Source organism: Schistocerca americana, chromosome 1 (assembly GCF_021461395.2).
Source record: "Schistocerca americana isolate TAMUIC-IGC-003095 chromosome 1, iqSchAmer2.1, whole genome shotgun sequence".
NCBI lineage: Eukaryota > Metazoa > Arthropoda > Insecta > Orthoptera > Acrididae > Schistocerca > Schistocerca americana.
The window spans coordinates 1106375838-1106389690 of NC_060119.1; the positions used below are offsets into that span (position 1 = coordinate 1106375838).

A 13853-nucleotide genomic window follows, 5' to 3' on the forward strand; every position below is an offset into this window, starting at 1 on the left:
GTCCATACCAAAGACCGTGGAAAACTAAACTATGCAGATAAATGGACTATCGGCACGTGCTGCGCAACTCTAATGTAGACCCTTACGAAAACGCACGAACTGTGTCTAGTAAAATGCAGATATTCAAGAATCTAACTACCGAAGCACTCAGGTGAAACTAAATAATTTGCCCCTGATAAGGAACTTGTAATACGTCACAAAATTGGTTTACTTTGTGACGCAAATGAAAACGCTAGAACTGTGGCTATTAGATTTTAAATTTACACACAGAAACTCAAGAAACTGAACTATTAAAGCACACAGATGATATAATAAAATTCGCTCCTGGTTAGGAACTCATAAAAGTCACAAAAGCGGTTTATTTATCTGTCGCTGCGTCTGTCGCGGTCGGCTACTACTGCCGGACTAATTGACATATATGTTTCTTATATTCATATATATTGCATGAGAATGCATATTGTAAATATGTTCAAACCCAGTACGAGTTTGTTCAGTGGTAGGATTTAATGCACGGGTTTCTGGTCAGAAATAAGGTGGAACTTAGACCTGTACAAGAAAACATGAAACTCCTCATACCGATGTGCAAGAACTGCCCCGAGTCCATACTTAGAGAAGTCCATAGCGAAACGAGGTGGTGGCCCAACTGGAATGTAGCAAAACATGGAGTACAATGTAATTTTGATTTCAAAAGTGTAAATGTATGCTCACAAGCTGGCGTCCAGTGCAAAGGAACATTCTTGTGGAGCAACTCATAAGGGGGATGGGCCAACATAGTTGCATCCAGAAAAAATTTGTAAGGTAAGCAACTTTAACAAAAATGGCTTGGAGTTCTTCGACATTTGTAGAGCAAGGCAGAGCTGTGGCTGCAGTGACATGAGGACGTAAAGGGTACCATCCCAAGAAACCACTAACCCCAAATACTCCAATGAATGGCTGAAAAATGTGTGACTTGGCCAAGGTGGATTTCAATACTGCCAAAAGTAAGACTGCAAACAAGGTGTGTATGTTACGTAAAAGCTCTTCTGTGGACGTAACTGTTATGACGATGTTATCAAGGTAGTTGATACGCCCTGGAACGAACATCAATCAATCTCCCCAAAAAAAGCTGAGAGTTTTGGAGAAAAACTGATCCCCAAGGAGTTTATTTATTTATTTATTTATTTATTGATTTATTTAACCTGGCAAGATTAGGGCCATCAGGCCCTCTCTTACATCTAACCAGGCGTTCTACTTATTTTACGTTCATATGTTTTAGTAGGCATGTTAAACTACATCTAGTACAAAAAGTGAAATAAACAATTTGAACGGTACACCTGGAAAAATACATACATATAGAGTTTATATTCTTAGGTCACAAGTACTGTTATAATTAGACATTATTGCAGAGACAGATTTTAGATAGGAGTGCTGGCAGCAGGGAGTATGAGGGAGACTCATGGTGAAGGGAGGAGAAGAATAGAGACATGATGAAACATAATTAAGGAAATATAAAGGAAAAGAAGATTGCGTGGCTAATAGAGATAGATGAAGAGGAAGGCATCTCAGGAGCAAGATAGGAGACGCTAGCTCTGCTATTTGACAGATGAGGGGATTGTCCTTGTACATTGATTTTGTGGAGAACTTTATGAGGATGATAGTAGGAAATGCTTCAACTTCTTCTTAAAAGCAGCAGGAGATCGAATTTTGCGCAAGGTAAGGGGCAGTTTGTTCCAGAGGCGGACAGCGGCAACTGAGAAGGAGTTTGCAAAAGTTTTTGTTTTGTGAGTGGGCACAGTTAGGATACCAAGTAAGAGTGACCTCATGTTTCGATTATGATGACATGACAGGTTTTTAATCTCTGAAGCAAGGTAGTGGGGTGCTTGCGCGACGAGGAGTCGGTGGAGTAGACATAGAGTGTGGTAGTCACGCAATTTGTCCGGCCGCAGCCACCCTAGCTCGGAGTAACGCACACAGGCATTCATGGTTAGCTCTAGCCGTCTTTTGTTTTCACTACTCATGCCTTGTTGAATCACATCACAATAGTGGAGGTTCGGTAGAACGAGTGCTTGCACGAGCTGGCGTTTCAAGTCCTGTGGAAATATGTTCCGAAACTTATTGAGAGCATAGAGACAAGCAGACGTCTTTCGGCACACTGCGACTGTATTCTCCGCCCAGTTGAGATGCTCCTCCAAAGTTACACCCAAGTTCTTCATTGTTTTCTGATATGGTATTGGAGTACCGTCGAGCAGAATAGGAGGTAGCCGTTCGCGGAAATCTGAACTTATTAATTTCTGATGGGCTATTAAGATTACTTGTGTCTTTTTTGCTTTTGTTTTCTGATATGGTATTGGAGTACCGTCGAGCAGAATAGGAGGTAGCCGTTCGCGGAAATCTGAACTTATTAATTTCTGATGGGCTATTAAGATTACTTGTGTCTTTTTTGCATTTAGTTTAAGCCCCAGGTTTTTCGCCCATGTCACTACTGAAGACAGATCATCATTCATCTGAGCGATTGCAGTGTTTACATCTTCAGGTCTGGCGCTTAGGTAGAGCTGGAGGTCGTCGGCATAGAAATGATATTTACAGGAGGACAGAACCGACGAAATATCGTTGACATATAAAGAAAACAAAAGTGGTCCTAAGACTGATCCTTGTGGCACTCCCGAGGAAACATGTTTCCAGGACGATTTTTCATTTACGCAGACAACACATTGCTGTCTGTCTTTTAAGTAGCTTTCAAACCATCTCATTGCACTATCAGAGAAATTAAGCTGTTGCATTTTTCTGAGCAATATGTCAAAGTTAACAGTGTCAAAAGCTTTGCTAAAGTCCAGTAGCGTCAATATTGTTGCCTTTCGATTGTCGATGGCATATTTCAGGTCATCAGTTACTTTAATTAGAGCAGTGTTTGTGCTGTGATGTTTACGGAAACCGGATTGAAATTTGTCATATAGGCTGAATTCATGCAAGTGTTCAGTGATTTGGTCATGAACAATATATTCAAGTGCTTTTGAAACAGCAGGCAGTATGCTAATTGGTCGGTAATCACTAGGCAGTTGCGGGTTTTCGATCTTAGGGATGGGTCGAATTAGGCTTCTTTTCCATGCAGTGGGATGTATTCCGTTCACGAGGGAAAAATTAAATATGTCAGTTAAGACAGGTACTATGATATCGGCAACATTCTTAATCATGGTTATACCGATACTGTCGTTGCCTATTGCATCAGAAGAGATTCTCATTACTGCTTTTCTTGCCGTATTTGTTGTTACATGTTTTAGATGAAAGGTATCGTTGTTAGTTATCCTGTTTGGGGATTCTTGTGGACGGTAATTATCAGCTGTGCTGGTATTCAGAGGTGCAGAGAAGAATTCATTTAATTCGTTAGCTGACACATGAAAAGTAGTTTCCGATTTTGCCTTTCCGACCCCCAAGCTACGGAGATTCTTCCATAGAGTCGTGGGCGTCAGATCGCTGCACACGAGGGAGCGAGCGTGCCTGTTTTTAGCATTGCGAATGCATTGTTTCACTCTGTTCCGTAGCTTTCTATATTCTTCGAAACGCTCGGGTTTCGGATCTGCCTTGAAACGCCTGTGGGTAGCATCCCTATTAGTCATCATTTGACGTAATTCAGCTGTCAGCCATGGAGCAGGAGATTTTCTTACACGGATTGTGCGCACAGGTGCATGATTGTCATAGAGGGCAGTGAGTTTATCACCAAGTTCATTAATTTTGCCGTCGATTGGTCGATTGTGGGTTTTCTGATTATTTGATGCCATGAGATTTCTGAGCAATCGGCTGTTAGAGCGTCAAGGTCAATATGTTTCATGTTCCTACAAGTTACGTAACGCGATTTGATCCTTGGGCGCTGCACAGAGTAGGCCAGGAATATTACATCATGTGCTGAGAGGCCAGGGGCCGATGTTTGGCCAACATCTCTTACTTTGTCAGTCTGTTTCGTTGCGATTACGTCTATAAGAGTATGACTGTGCGCCGTATGGTGTGTAGGTTGTATTGGAAGAATGTTCATGCTATTGCAACTAAACAATCTTCTTAGGTTTGTTGCGGAGGGAGTGTCTCTTAGCAGGTCTATGTTCAAGTCACCCATTACGATGACATGTTCGTATTGACACTGAAGTGAATGTAATTCCGACTGGAAGGAACTCATTGAGCTTATTATTGGCGGCTTGTACACGACGCCAGTCAAGAATTTCCGACTTTGTATATTTATTTCAATGAACATGAATTCAGCCTCTTTTTCTTCAGGAGGATTTGACGTACATAAGACTTTCGCTTTGAGCTCTGTTCGTATATACGCGCCGACCCCGCCACCTCGCTTTTTTGATCTGTCTGCCCTAAGAAATGTGTACCCTGGGAGATGAAAAGATGTAGAGGATATGTGTGGTTTCAACCACGTTTCGGATAAGAGGATTACGTGGTAGTTTAGTTGGTTGAAGAGGAGGCTAAGTTCTTCGTAATGCGCAGGTAAAGACTGGATGTTGCAGTGAGCTGCTAAAAGCTCTGACGCGTTCCGTTGAGCAGCCTGCAGTAGGGTGGCAGACTGGTTTGTCCCTTTGTTAGGCACTACCTGCCGCGAGGGGCACTGGCCGCTGCTTCCGCCAAGTGACATAACACAGGGGTGTCCGAGATTTTGCGCGCCCTGTTTGTGACACCGCGAGTGCCGAAAGACAGGCGACTGCTAAAGATTTCCTGAGGTTGCGGGAGTATAGAAAATGGATTAGTGGTATTCGGTGCAAGGAGAATATGACCGAAATAGTGACGGCTGTGTGTCACTGTGTATCCTCTGTCGTAAGAGGAGAAATGTAATTAGCGTATTTGAAACAGCTTAGGGTGGAAATAAGGGAGAAGGGAGTGATTTAACAGGCCGATGCTGCCAGCAGAGAGAAGTAAGCTTAATAATTAATAGATTATCGTAGGAAGCTAGAATTACATTGAAATTTACTAAGGTGATACTGGTAGTGATTATCGTAGGAAGCTACAATTAGATTGAAATTTGCTAAAGTGATACTGATAGTGATTTTTGTTATGAACAATTTAAACCGAAGAGATGGGTGATTAATGAACTAAAGGAGAGACTAATAATTGCAATAGAACTATTTCAGAATGGAACAGAATAAACTGAGAAAATGAAACAAGTATTAGCAGTAACTAAAATTAAGTAATGGTTGGAGCTACAGACACAAAAAAAATAGTGAAAAGTTAATACAGTTACAAAAACAATTAGTTGAAGGTACAAATATGGGTATAATTAAAAAATTAATAAAATTACAAGACTATATCTGAGTATTGGGGCTGTTAAATTGCAAATGGTGTTAAGTTTGCACTTTTGGCTCGAGTAGCTTCACTTAATACTATTCAGTTCTGTCATGTTTGTGACTGTCTTCTTTCCAGCTGCTGTCTTAATGATTACTCAGCCATCCTGAGTCCACACATTCTGAAGACCGAAATGGGATATGGCACTGTTTAAAATCTTTAGCCGTTCGTGTGTCAGATCTTCCCTCATTGTAAGCCCTGTCCTTGCTAACTTCTTCTTCTGGGTAAAGATCTCTGCCCTTTTTCGGTATGAGACAAATTTAATTATTATTGGACGAGGTTTGGTGGCACCTGGTAGTTTTCGTCCCACCCAATGGCTCCTGTCAATGTCTGCCTTGGTCACTTCAACGCCTAATTTTTCACGCGCAACCTGTATAAGCAGGTTGTCCGTGTCTTCTTCCTTATTTTCTACTACTCCAAACAGTCGTAGACTATTTCGCCTTTGGTACTGTTCTAGTTCATCAGTTGCGGCAGATAGTTTCACTTCCAACTCTCGTGCCTTTTTTTCGTATTCAGACACAGACTTTTTTAGTGCTGTAATTTCGGCAGTATTGGACTCAACAGTTTCACGCATTTTGGCCAATACTGCTGTCGTTACAGTATCTGATATAGTGCCTGCTATCAGATCGAGATTGTTTTTATCGCGAAGCGCAGCGTTTACCTCAGAGCGGACCAGCTCCGCTATACCGGGAGCCGCGGCCGCACCTTCCGCCAAGAGCGGGCCCGCCGCACCTGCTGCTTCCCCGCTGCTGGACGCGCTGCTGTTCACTCTTCTGTTTACCATTTTCTCGAAGATATTGGCGGAGCACAGAAAAAAAAATAGCACTACTGCACAGAACACTGTTGTTTTCACGATTTCCACTTGTACTAGCCAACACCACCTGCGAGAACACCTTCGAATTCAACTAAATTTCGCGAGCTGAACTTAACACGTGTTACACTGCAGCCGCCATACACACATTCATTAGCCTATAACACGTCCAGACGAGAAAAGAGTAAGTGCCAATAGCAGATTGAATTTTAACTAAAACTTTGAAGTCGCAGCAGAGGCAAAGCTGACCAGTCAGTTTTTTAATGACTGCAAGGGGATAGACCACTCAATCGATATAATAGGTTGTGTGATCCTCCAACGACATCAGCCTGTCCAATTCTATTTTCACTTGAACACAGAAAGCCACAGGAATAGGAAGGCATGGAAAAAGTGTGGCCACTTCATGGCTTTCAGGGTAATGTGGCCCACTAAAGCAGCTGCACAATCTAACCCACTCAAGTAAAAAAGACGAGAACTCAGAGCACAGAGAATCTAACTGCTGGAAAGGGACCTGGCCAGGAAAGAGGTGCACCATTTCCAAAATCGAAAAACTAAAAGCACTGAAAGCATCCAGACCAAATAAACTTGCAGTGCCAGCAATACCCTCTACCAAAACAGTAAAGGAAAGACATCACAGATTTACACATAGTGGGAGATGTAAATTACCCCAAAAAATGGAATAAGCTGCTTGCTGTAACTCACCAAACGACTAACTGGAAGCAACACTGGAGACCCCAGAGCCAAGTAAAATTGCGAATTCTGTTAAGTCAGAGCTGCACCCATGTCCACTCGTAGGCTGAGCGCTTTTTCCATCACTAGCACTTTGATAAACAGTTTCTTATGATTCATAAACATTGAGGACACATATTAAACATCCATGTCCATATCTGCAGGAAGGGGCTGGGAATGACACATAAGACACTATAGGTCCTTTTCTCCTACAGTTCTTGCAAGTCGCTCAACGAGCGCGGAGCACTGCCACTGTTGTTGTTTACTACATCGCTGTAGGGTTGCCATGTTATCCTGCACCCAAGAAATTACTCATGCCTGACATCAAGGAACAGGAGCCACCATGGCAATGTGACACCAATCCGATCACCAGCAGCACAAGATATCTCAAAAGAATGAGCAATATTTAATGGTATGGAATGACTGATCTGTCAGTTCTTGGTAGAATATTTTATACATTATGAATGGAAACACACACAACACTGGGGTAACATTCTACAAATTTACTATTTATTTCACAAATTGTTTTTTGGCTGTTACGCCGCCATCAGGTACGAAGATTGGCGTCAAAGACCATACAATCAGCATAAGAAACATGATGAGCATTGACAGCAAACTGACATTTGTGATTGAGGCCAGGAAGTTTGGCTGTCCAAGCCCAGTAGGATGGTGGGGCTGAATATGGCAACAATACAAGCATTTACAGTGACAGTTAGACAACAACAACTGACTGGAAGCAACACTGGAGACCCCAGAGCCAAGTAAAATTGCGAATTCTGTTAAGCGGGGCACGTTCCTTGAGTGGGGATAACTGGCACAACAACAGGTGGATCTGAGGAGAAATCCAAGAAAGAAACAAAGCCTTACAAACGTTTCCCTTAGTGACAAGTGAAGAAGTGCTGCCAAAGCCACTTCTTCTAAGCCTCCCAGTCTTTGGCCACATTGTTTTAACTGGGAAAGGGTAACCGGTACACTGATGTTGTGGAAGCCTGCATACTCAATGTGTCCAACAAATTCGTAACAGTAAGTGTAAATGCCCGGTGCTGCTTGAAGAGAGATTGGAGCACTGTCTCCATGGACAGAAAAACCATAGGAACAACCAAATAGACTGAGCACATGAAATGAAACACCACACTTGTCGCCAGATGTACCGTACTGCAAGACACATACAGCAGCACGGCTACAATGAACCAAAGTTTGTTCTTCAAAGGAATTTGAAAGCAGTGATGTGCCATGCTTCAAACCAAAGTCTTTTTACACTACGGGCAGTGTTGACAGTAAGTATGAAAATACAAGAAAGTCAGCCAAATACTACTTTGCCAACCAACCACTAAAGCCTGATTATTCAAAGGTGATTTATGAAATGAGTATTCAAGTATAGATTTTTTTTTTTTTTTCCTCATGCACTCATTACTGTCTGACGTACTCACAATTGCGCAATGGGAAACAGACCAGGAGACTAGGAACCCAAGGAAAATAATGAAGGTTGCTGCCACTTTAATGACCTTTTTCATCTTTCCTTATGCAACGCTCAACCAATATTTTCCAACGCAAAATCTAAAGAGTGATTTGTATCAAAGTAATTCAGAACATTTCTTTCCGTTAACGAACAGTTCAACTCCCCCTACAGTCTCTCAGAATTCCCCAACTTTTCCTGGGAATTAAATTTCTTCGATAATTCCAGAGAAATGGCCACCCTGCATGGCAGAAATCCATACAATCTCTGGCAGCAAAAGATGGAGGTGCTTTGAAAGCACAAGGTTTTATCCTAATTTAAGGCATTAAGCAAACTGAATATTTTCTACAACCACACCCATAGTGCACGCCCCCTGCACCTCTGCGCGCATCCACGCGCCCTCACACACACACACACACACACACACACACACACACACACACACACACACACACACACAGAGAGAGAGAGAGAGAGAGAGAGAGAGAGAGAGAGAGAGAGAGAGAGAGAGAGAGAGAGACAAGCTTTCATATTTCATAGCTGGAAAAAAAAAATGTTGACTCACCATCATGACTGCAGAAGCCTTCAGAACATGCCACATCTGATCCTTCTGGAGAACTGTGCCAGCTACTTGAGACCGATGTCCCATCACTGCAGCCATTCAAATCCGGAGGGCTACAGTGGCCCACTTCCACCCGACTGTCACTTTCTCTTATGAGAACCACTGTTTCCTGCACATCTTTACAAGACTGGCAAGGTGACAAAGAGAAGGTGGCTTCTCTCTCCATAGAATCTGGCTTCCCAACCTCACTGTCGAGAACGTCACTTGCAGGCTGTGGAGCTGCACTATGGGGTGAGGCACTGGAACTCACTGAACTCTCTTGCGGAAAACACCGTCGCCCCTTCCGCCCTCTTCTTGCCCTGCGTCCAGCTGTAATGGACCCCGACTCGCTCGACACAGGACTCTGCCTGCTCATGTCCCCGTTCACTCTGTTTTCTTCTGGAACTACTTCACTCGTCTCTGAATCCGTACCGTTCTCTAAGTGATTCAAACTGTTTGGGGCTCCATTTGAGGTGCCATCTACACAACTCACTTCATCATGGCCCCCACCACCATCCTCTTCCATAGAACTTCGATTTAACGCTTTTCTTTGCTGACAGTCTTTACAGCAGCAAGTTGGAGAACCATCATTCTTACAGTCCAGCACCTGGAGCTGAAAATATTGATTAATGTTAAGATATTTTGTCAGTATTCACTCACAACAGTTCATAAAAGAAAATGAAAAATAACATGGTAATGACATAAAAATCAAAATGCTTAGCTTTTGCAGATGATCTTTTTTTGATTTGCTCAGCACAACCACTAAACTGATCAGTGAACCCGAAACCCAAGTTGCTAAGCCTGACCTTCACATCTTCTTTGATAAAACTGAGTTTGTAACTAAACTCTAGTCAGCTATCTTTAGAGAGACAAATAATGATTAAGGCATAAAGTTACCATGTTCAAGCACAGTGGGCAGAACCAAACATTGTTTAGAAAGAAGCCTTCAAATTGAGGATCAAAACGATAAAAACAGAACACCAGCTGACTAGAGATTTTTACTGCAAACAAGTCCTTTCTTTTAACATTGCAGCCATTCAACCAAAGGTTCTATACATAACAGAGTGCCTGCCTTGCAAAAAATAGGAAAGGTGTGAACGAGAAATTAAACATTAGGGAAGAAAGATCTTACAGAAGATCTCAGACCTAATAAGAAGAAAAGAGTGTACAGAAGATGGCATAACAATAAACCATACTTGCACGTAAAAAGTTAATAAGACACTAAATGGAAGAAGAAAAGCCAAAGTTCAAACCTGACGACTGACAAACACAAAGTAAATGTGACAATACTGGGTGTAAGTTACAGCTCGAGGAAAGACATGTTTGAAATAATGTGGTCCACTGTTGACTGAAATGGAAGAATGACAAATTATATGTTGACTGCCTCACACAAAAAGCAAAATGTATTAAATGTGAAGCCTAACATTGTTTTGTGACACTATAACAAAATAGTTAATCACATTCTCTGAGCTCACTATATTCAGAATGTACCTACAGTTAAAGGTTCAGAGTTCACAGCAAGGACCCACACACTCATCTGTGTGTCTACTTCATATTACTGAAGAGGACCAAAACTCTGTGTTGCCCTACATCTCAAATGCAGCCAACATGTCAAACACAATGTTTTCCATTACTTCATGTTAACTGTGTTCAGAAATTAGTCACTGTTATTTGATTTCTATTTGTTCAGCTCCTCCCATTAGCCACCTGACAGTCTTCTTAATGTGCACTTACAAGTATTACATGCTTTCTCAAAAATGTAAGCCCAGCATGATAATATGGAAGCCCCAGCAGAGTTTACCTCCCTGTGTGTGGCTTGGACTCTGCCCGACACTAACTACAGTATCACATTTGTTGTGTGTATCTGAGGGTCCTATGTTCTACGAAGTTTGTAAATGTTATCTCGATAGCACTAATAAAGTAATTGAGAAACAATTATGTGGGAAAAGACAGAGGGAAAGGGGACTGGGGGAGTGGGAGGTGTGTGTGTGTGTGTGTGTGTGTGTGTGTGTGTGTGTGTGTGTGTGTGTGTGTGTCAAAGCTGGGCACAAAACATAAAACTGAGTTTTTCAAGATAAATCTTACTTCTATGACACTTTTTTTTTTCTTTATAGCAAATACATATTTTCACTGAAAAAAACGGGGATTTGGAAACCCGACACTGCATGCTGTTTCATGTGCTGAATGTATGATGAAGCACAAAAAGATCTATGTGAACACACATGCTTGAAAGGCTACGAGAGCCAGGAGCAAACCTAACAAAAGTCATATATCAGACTATTCCAAGCAATTCATTGGATGTATGATGGCTATGTAACAGCTAATGCACGTGGGTTCATACCAACAAATGGCCTGCTGCTAAGTAAAAATGTTCACAAACACACACAAGTCGCCAGAAGTATTCCTAAATTCATACAGTTTGACCTCTGGTTATGCTAGCTCCAACTGCATGCAAGTCCGGACACTGCATGTCACGATCATAGCCTTTTTTTTTTGTCAGAATGGGCTGACAGAAATAACAAAAGAGTACAAGATAGTTTCCCGGCAGGCCCTTAAGTACAGAGTTTCATCGGGAAACATTGAGGAAGCACTAAACCTCATCTTCACTTTAGTACACCTAACAAATTAAGAGCAACCAGCAAATTCTAGGAAAGGGATGCACAGACCACGGCCCGCAACCAACCCGCCATTGAACTGATGTTGACTTGCCCCTCAGCATTCATTCTTGTTTCCCCCCTTTTTTTATCCCTTCCAGAAAAAGAGAGAGTGGGCCATTGTAGAGCTTGGTTGTTTTATGCTCAGTCTAGCTAGCATTAGTGCAGGGGAATACCAGTGGGAATAATAAGATGTTTCAAGCCAAATTATTTTTTAACTTGCGATTTGTATTCAAAGTGAGGGATTTGCAACCATGCAGCTGACAGCACTAGCAAGTCTGTACACACCCACTCTAGACTGTACTATGCACGCAAATTATCAGACATTTTTCTCAAATGCTAAAGCTCGATTTGTTTAAGCTAACAAAAACACAACAATTAAAAAAATAATGAGTAATGTTACTTGGAATTATGCAAACATTAGTCTCTGAAGCAGTAAATAAGATTTTACAGAGTAATGGCTTACAGTACGTGATGTAGCATTTGTATGGTTACAAGGGGGGCAGTCAAGTTCTTGAAGTGATATTTCCTTGTGGGTGGTGAACAATGTACAATTGTTTGGGATAATTTTTTTTGGTAGTGGTTCAGACCATTGGTTTTGGTCAAAATGAGCCTGAAAATGGTGTTACAAAGCCAACATGGTGTTCATAAAGCCATTTTAATGTTTCTCAAAACATAGCAACAGTTTGGAATTCCAGCTGTTCTGCACTATCACAGTAATACAGCCAATAACTGTGCTTCAACTAACAATCATGTCATAGGAAGGAAGGAAACACATCCCACCTTAGTACATAAGAACATGGTAGAAATACTTCCTCCAAAGTAGTATTCAGTTGTACTCAGTTGCACTTGTTGTAAGTCTTTTAGCAAATCATAAATGGCAGAGTGCATGCTCTCTGCTTTGGTAATCACTCGACATGAACAACACAGAATGCCTTTACTTTGACAGCCTTGTCATTCATACAAGAACTGCCTTAGTTATTAAATATGAGGTGTATGACAGATGGAGTGACTAGAAGAAAATGAATTGTTGTTAACAGAAGACTACAGATGACATAGGATCCACGAGATCCACAGCACAGAATGTGTGGAGGAGGGGGCTTTTTGGACAATTTGCAGCAAATTACCAAAGTACTCAAATTTTCAACCACGGACATGAGGAAGAAAACAAAGTCGGTTTAGACAGGAGCACAGTAAAAATGGTATAAGCTGAGAAATGGCTGAATGTGAACAAGTACTTAATGCTAGTATAAGCATCTTCAGTTGCCACAAATATAAAGATAAATACAAGCCTTTCTCCACCTGATATTGCTTGCCAGTACCTAGTGATGTGCTCTGCAATTTTCCCTTCAACTGCAATGAGCTATCTCCAAAACTCATCTACCTAAGATGTAAGGAGTTTCAGAATAATACCCCTGTTATTCATATTTGGTACATGTTCCACAGACTTGAGAAACATTCTAGAATGGGTCGCACGTGTCATTTGTAAGCAACCTCCTTTGTAGGCTGACTGCACATCCCCAGTATTCTACCAATAATCCAAAGTCTACCACCAGTTATACCCTTGACAGAACCTAAGTGATCATTCCATTTCATATCCCTACAAATGGTTACATCCAGGTGTTTGTGTGAGCTGGCTGATTCCAACTGAGACTCACTGGTATTATAGTCACAGGATACCAAGTTTTTTTGTTTTTTGAACTGCACAATTTTACATTTCTGAACATTTCAAGCAAATTGCAAATCTTCGCATCACTTTGAAATCTTACCAAGATTTGATTGAACATTTACATCTACATCTACACCTACATGGATACTCTGCAAATCACATTTAAGTGCCTGGCAGAGGGTTCATCGAACCACCTTCACAATTCTCTATTATTCCAATCTCGTATAGCGTGCGGAAAGAATGAACACATATATCGTTCCGTATGAGCTCCGATTTCCCTTATTTTATCGTGGTGATCGTTCCGCCCTATGTAGGTCGGTGTCAACAAAATATTTTCGCATTCAAAGAAGAAAGTTGGTGATTGGAATTTTGGAAGATTCCGTCGCAACGAAAAATGCCATTCTTTTAATGATTTCCAGCCCAAATGCTGTATCATTTGTGACACTCTCTCCCATATTTCGCAATAATACAAAACATGCTGCATTTCTTTGAACTTTTTTGATGTACTCCGTCAGTCCTACCTGGTAAGGATCCCACACCGTGCAGCAGTATTCTAAAAGAGGACGGACAAGTGTAGTGTAGGCAGTCTCCTTAGTAGGTCTGTTACATTTTGTAAGTGTCCT

General features: G+C 41.6%; 1 protein-coding gene across 1 annotated transcript in view; it reads right to left on the reverse strand.

The window, feature by feature from the left end:
• The window catches only part of LOC124550727 (gametogenetin-binding protein 2-like), a 122888-nt gene that overhangs the window by 48963 nt on the left and 60072 nt on the right, over positions 1-13853 (reverse strand). The window contains exon 9 of the mRNA XM_047125450.1: positions 8872-9520. Coding sequence (XP_046981406.1) covers positions 8872-9520 — 649 coding nt within the window. The remainder of the gene's footprint in view (positions 1-8871; positions 9521-13853) is intronic.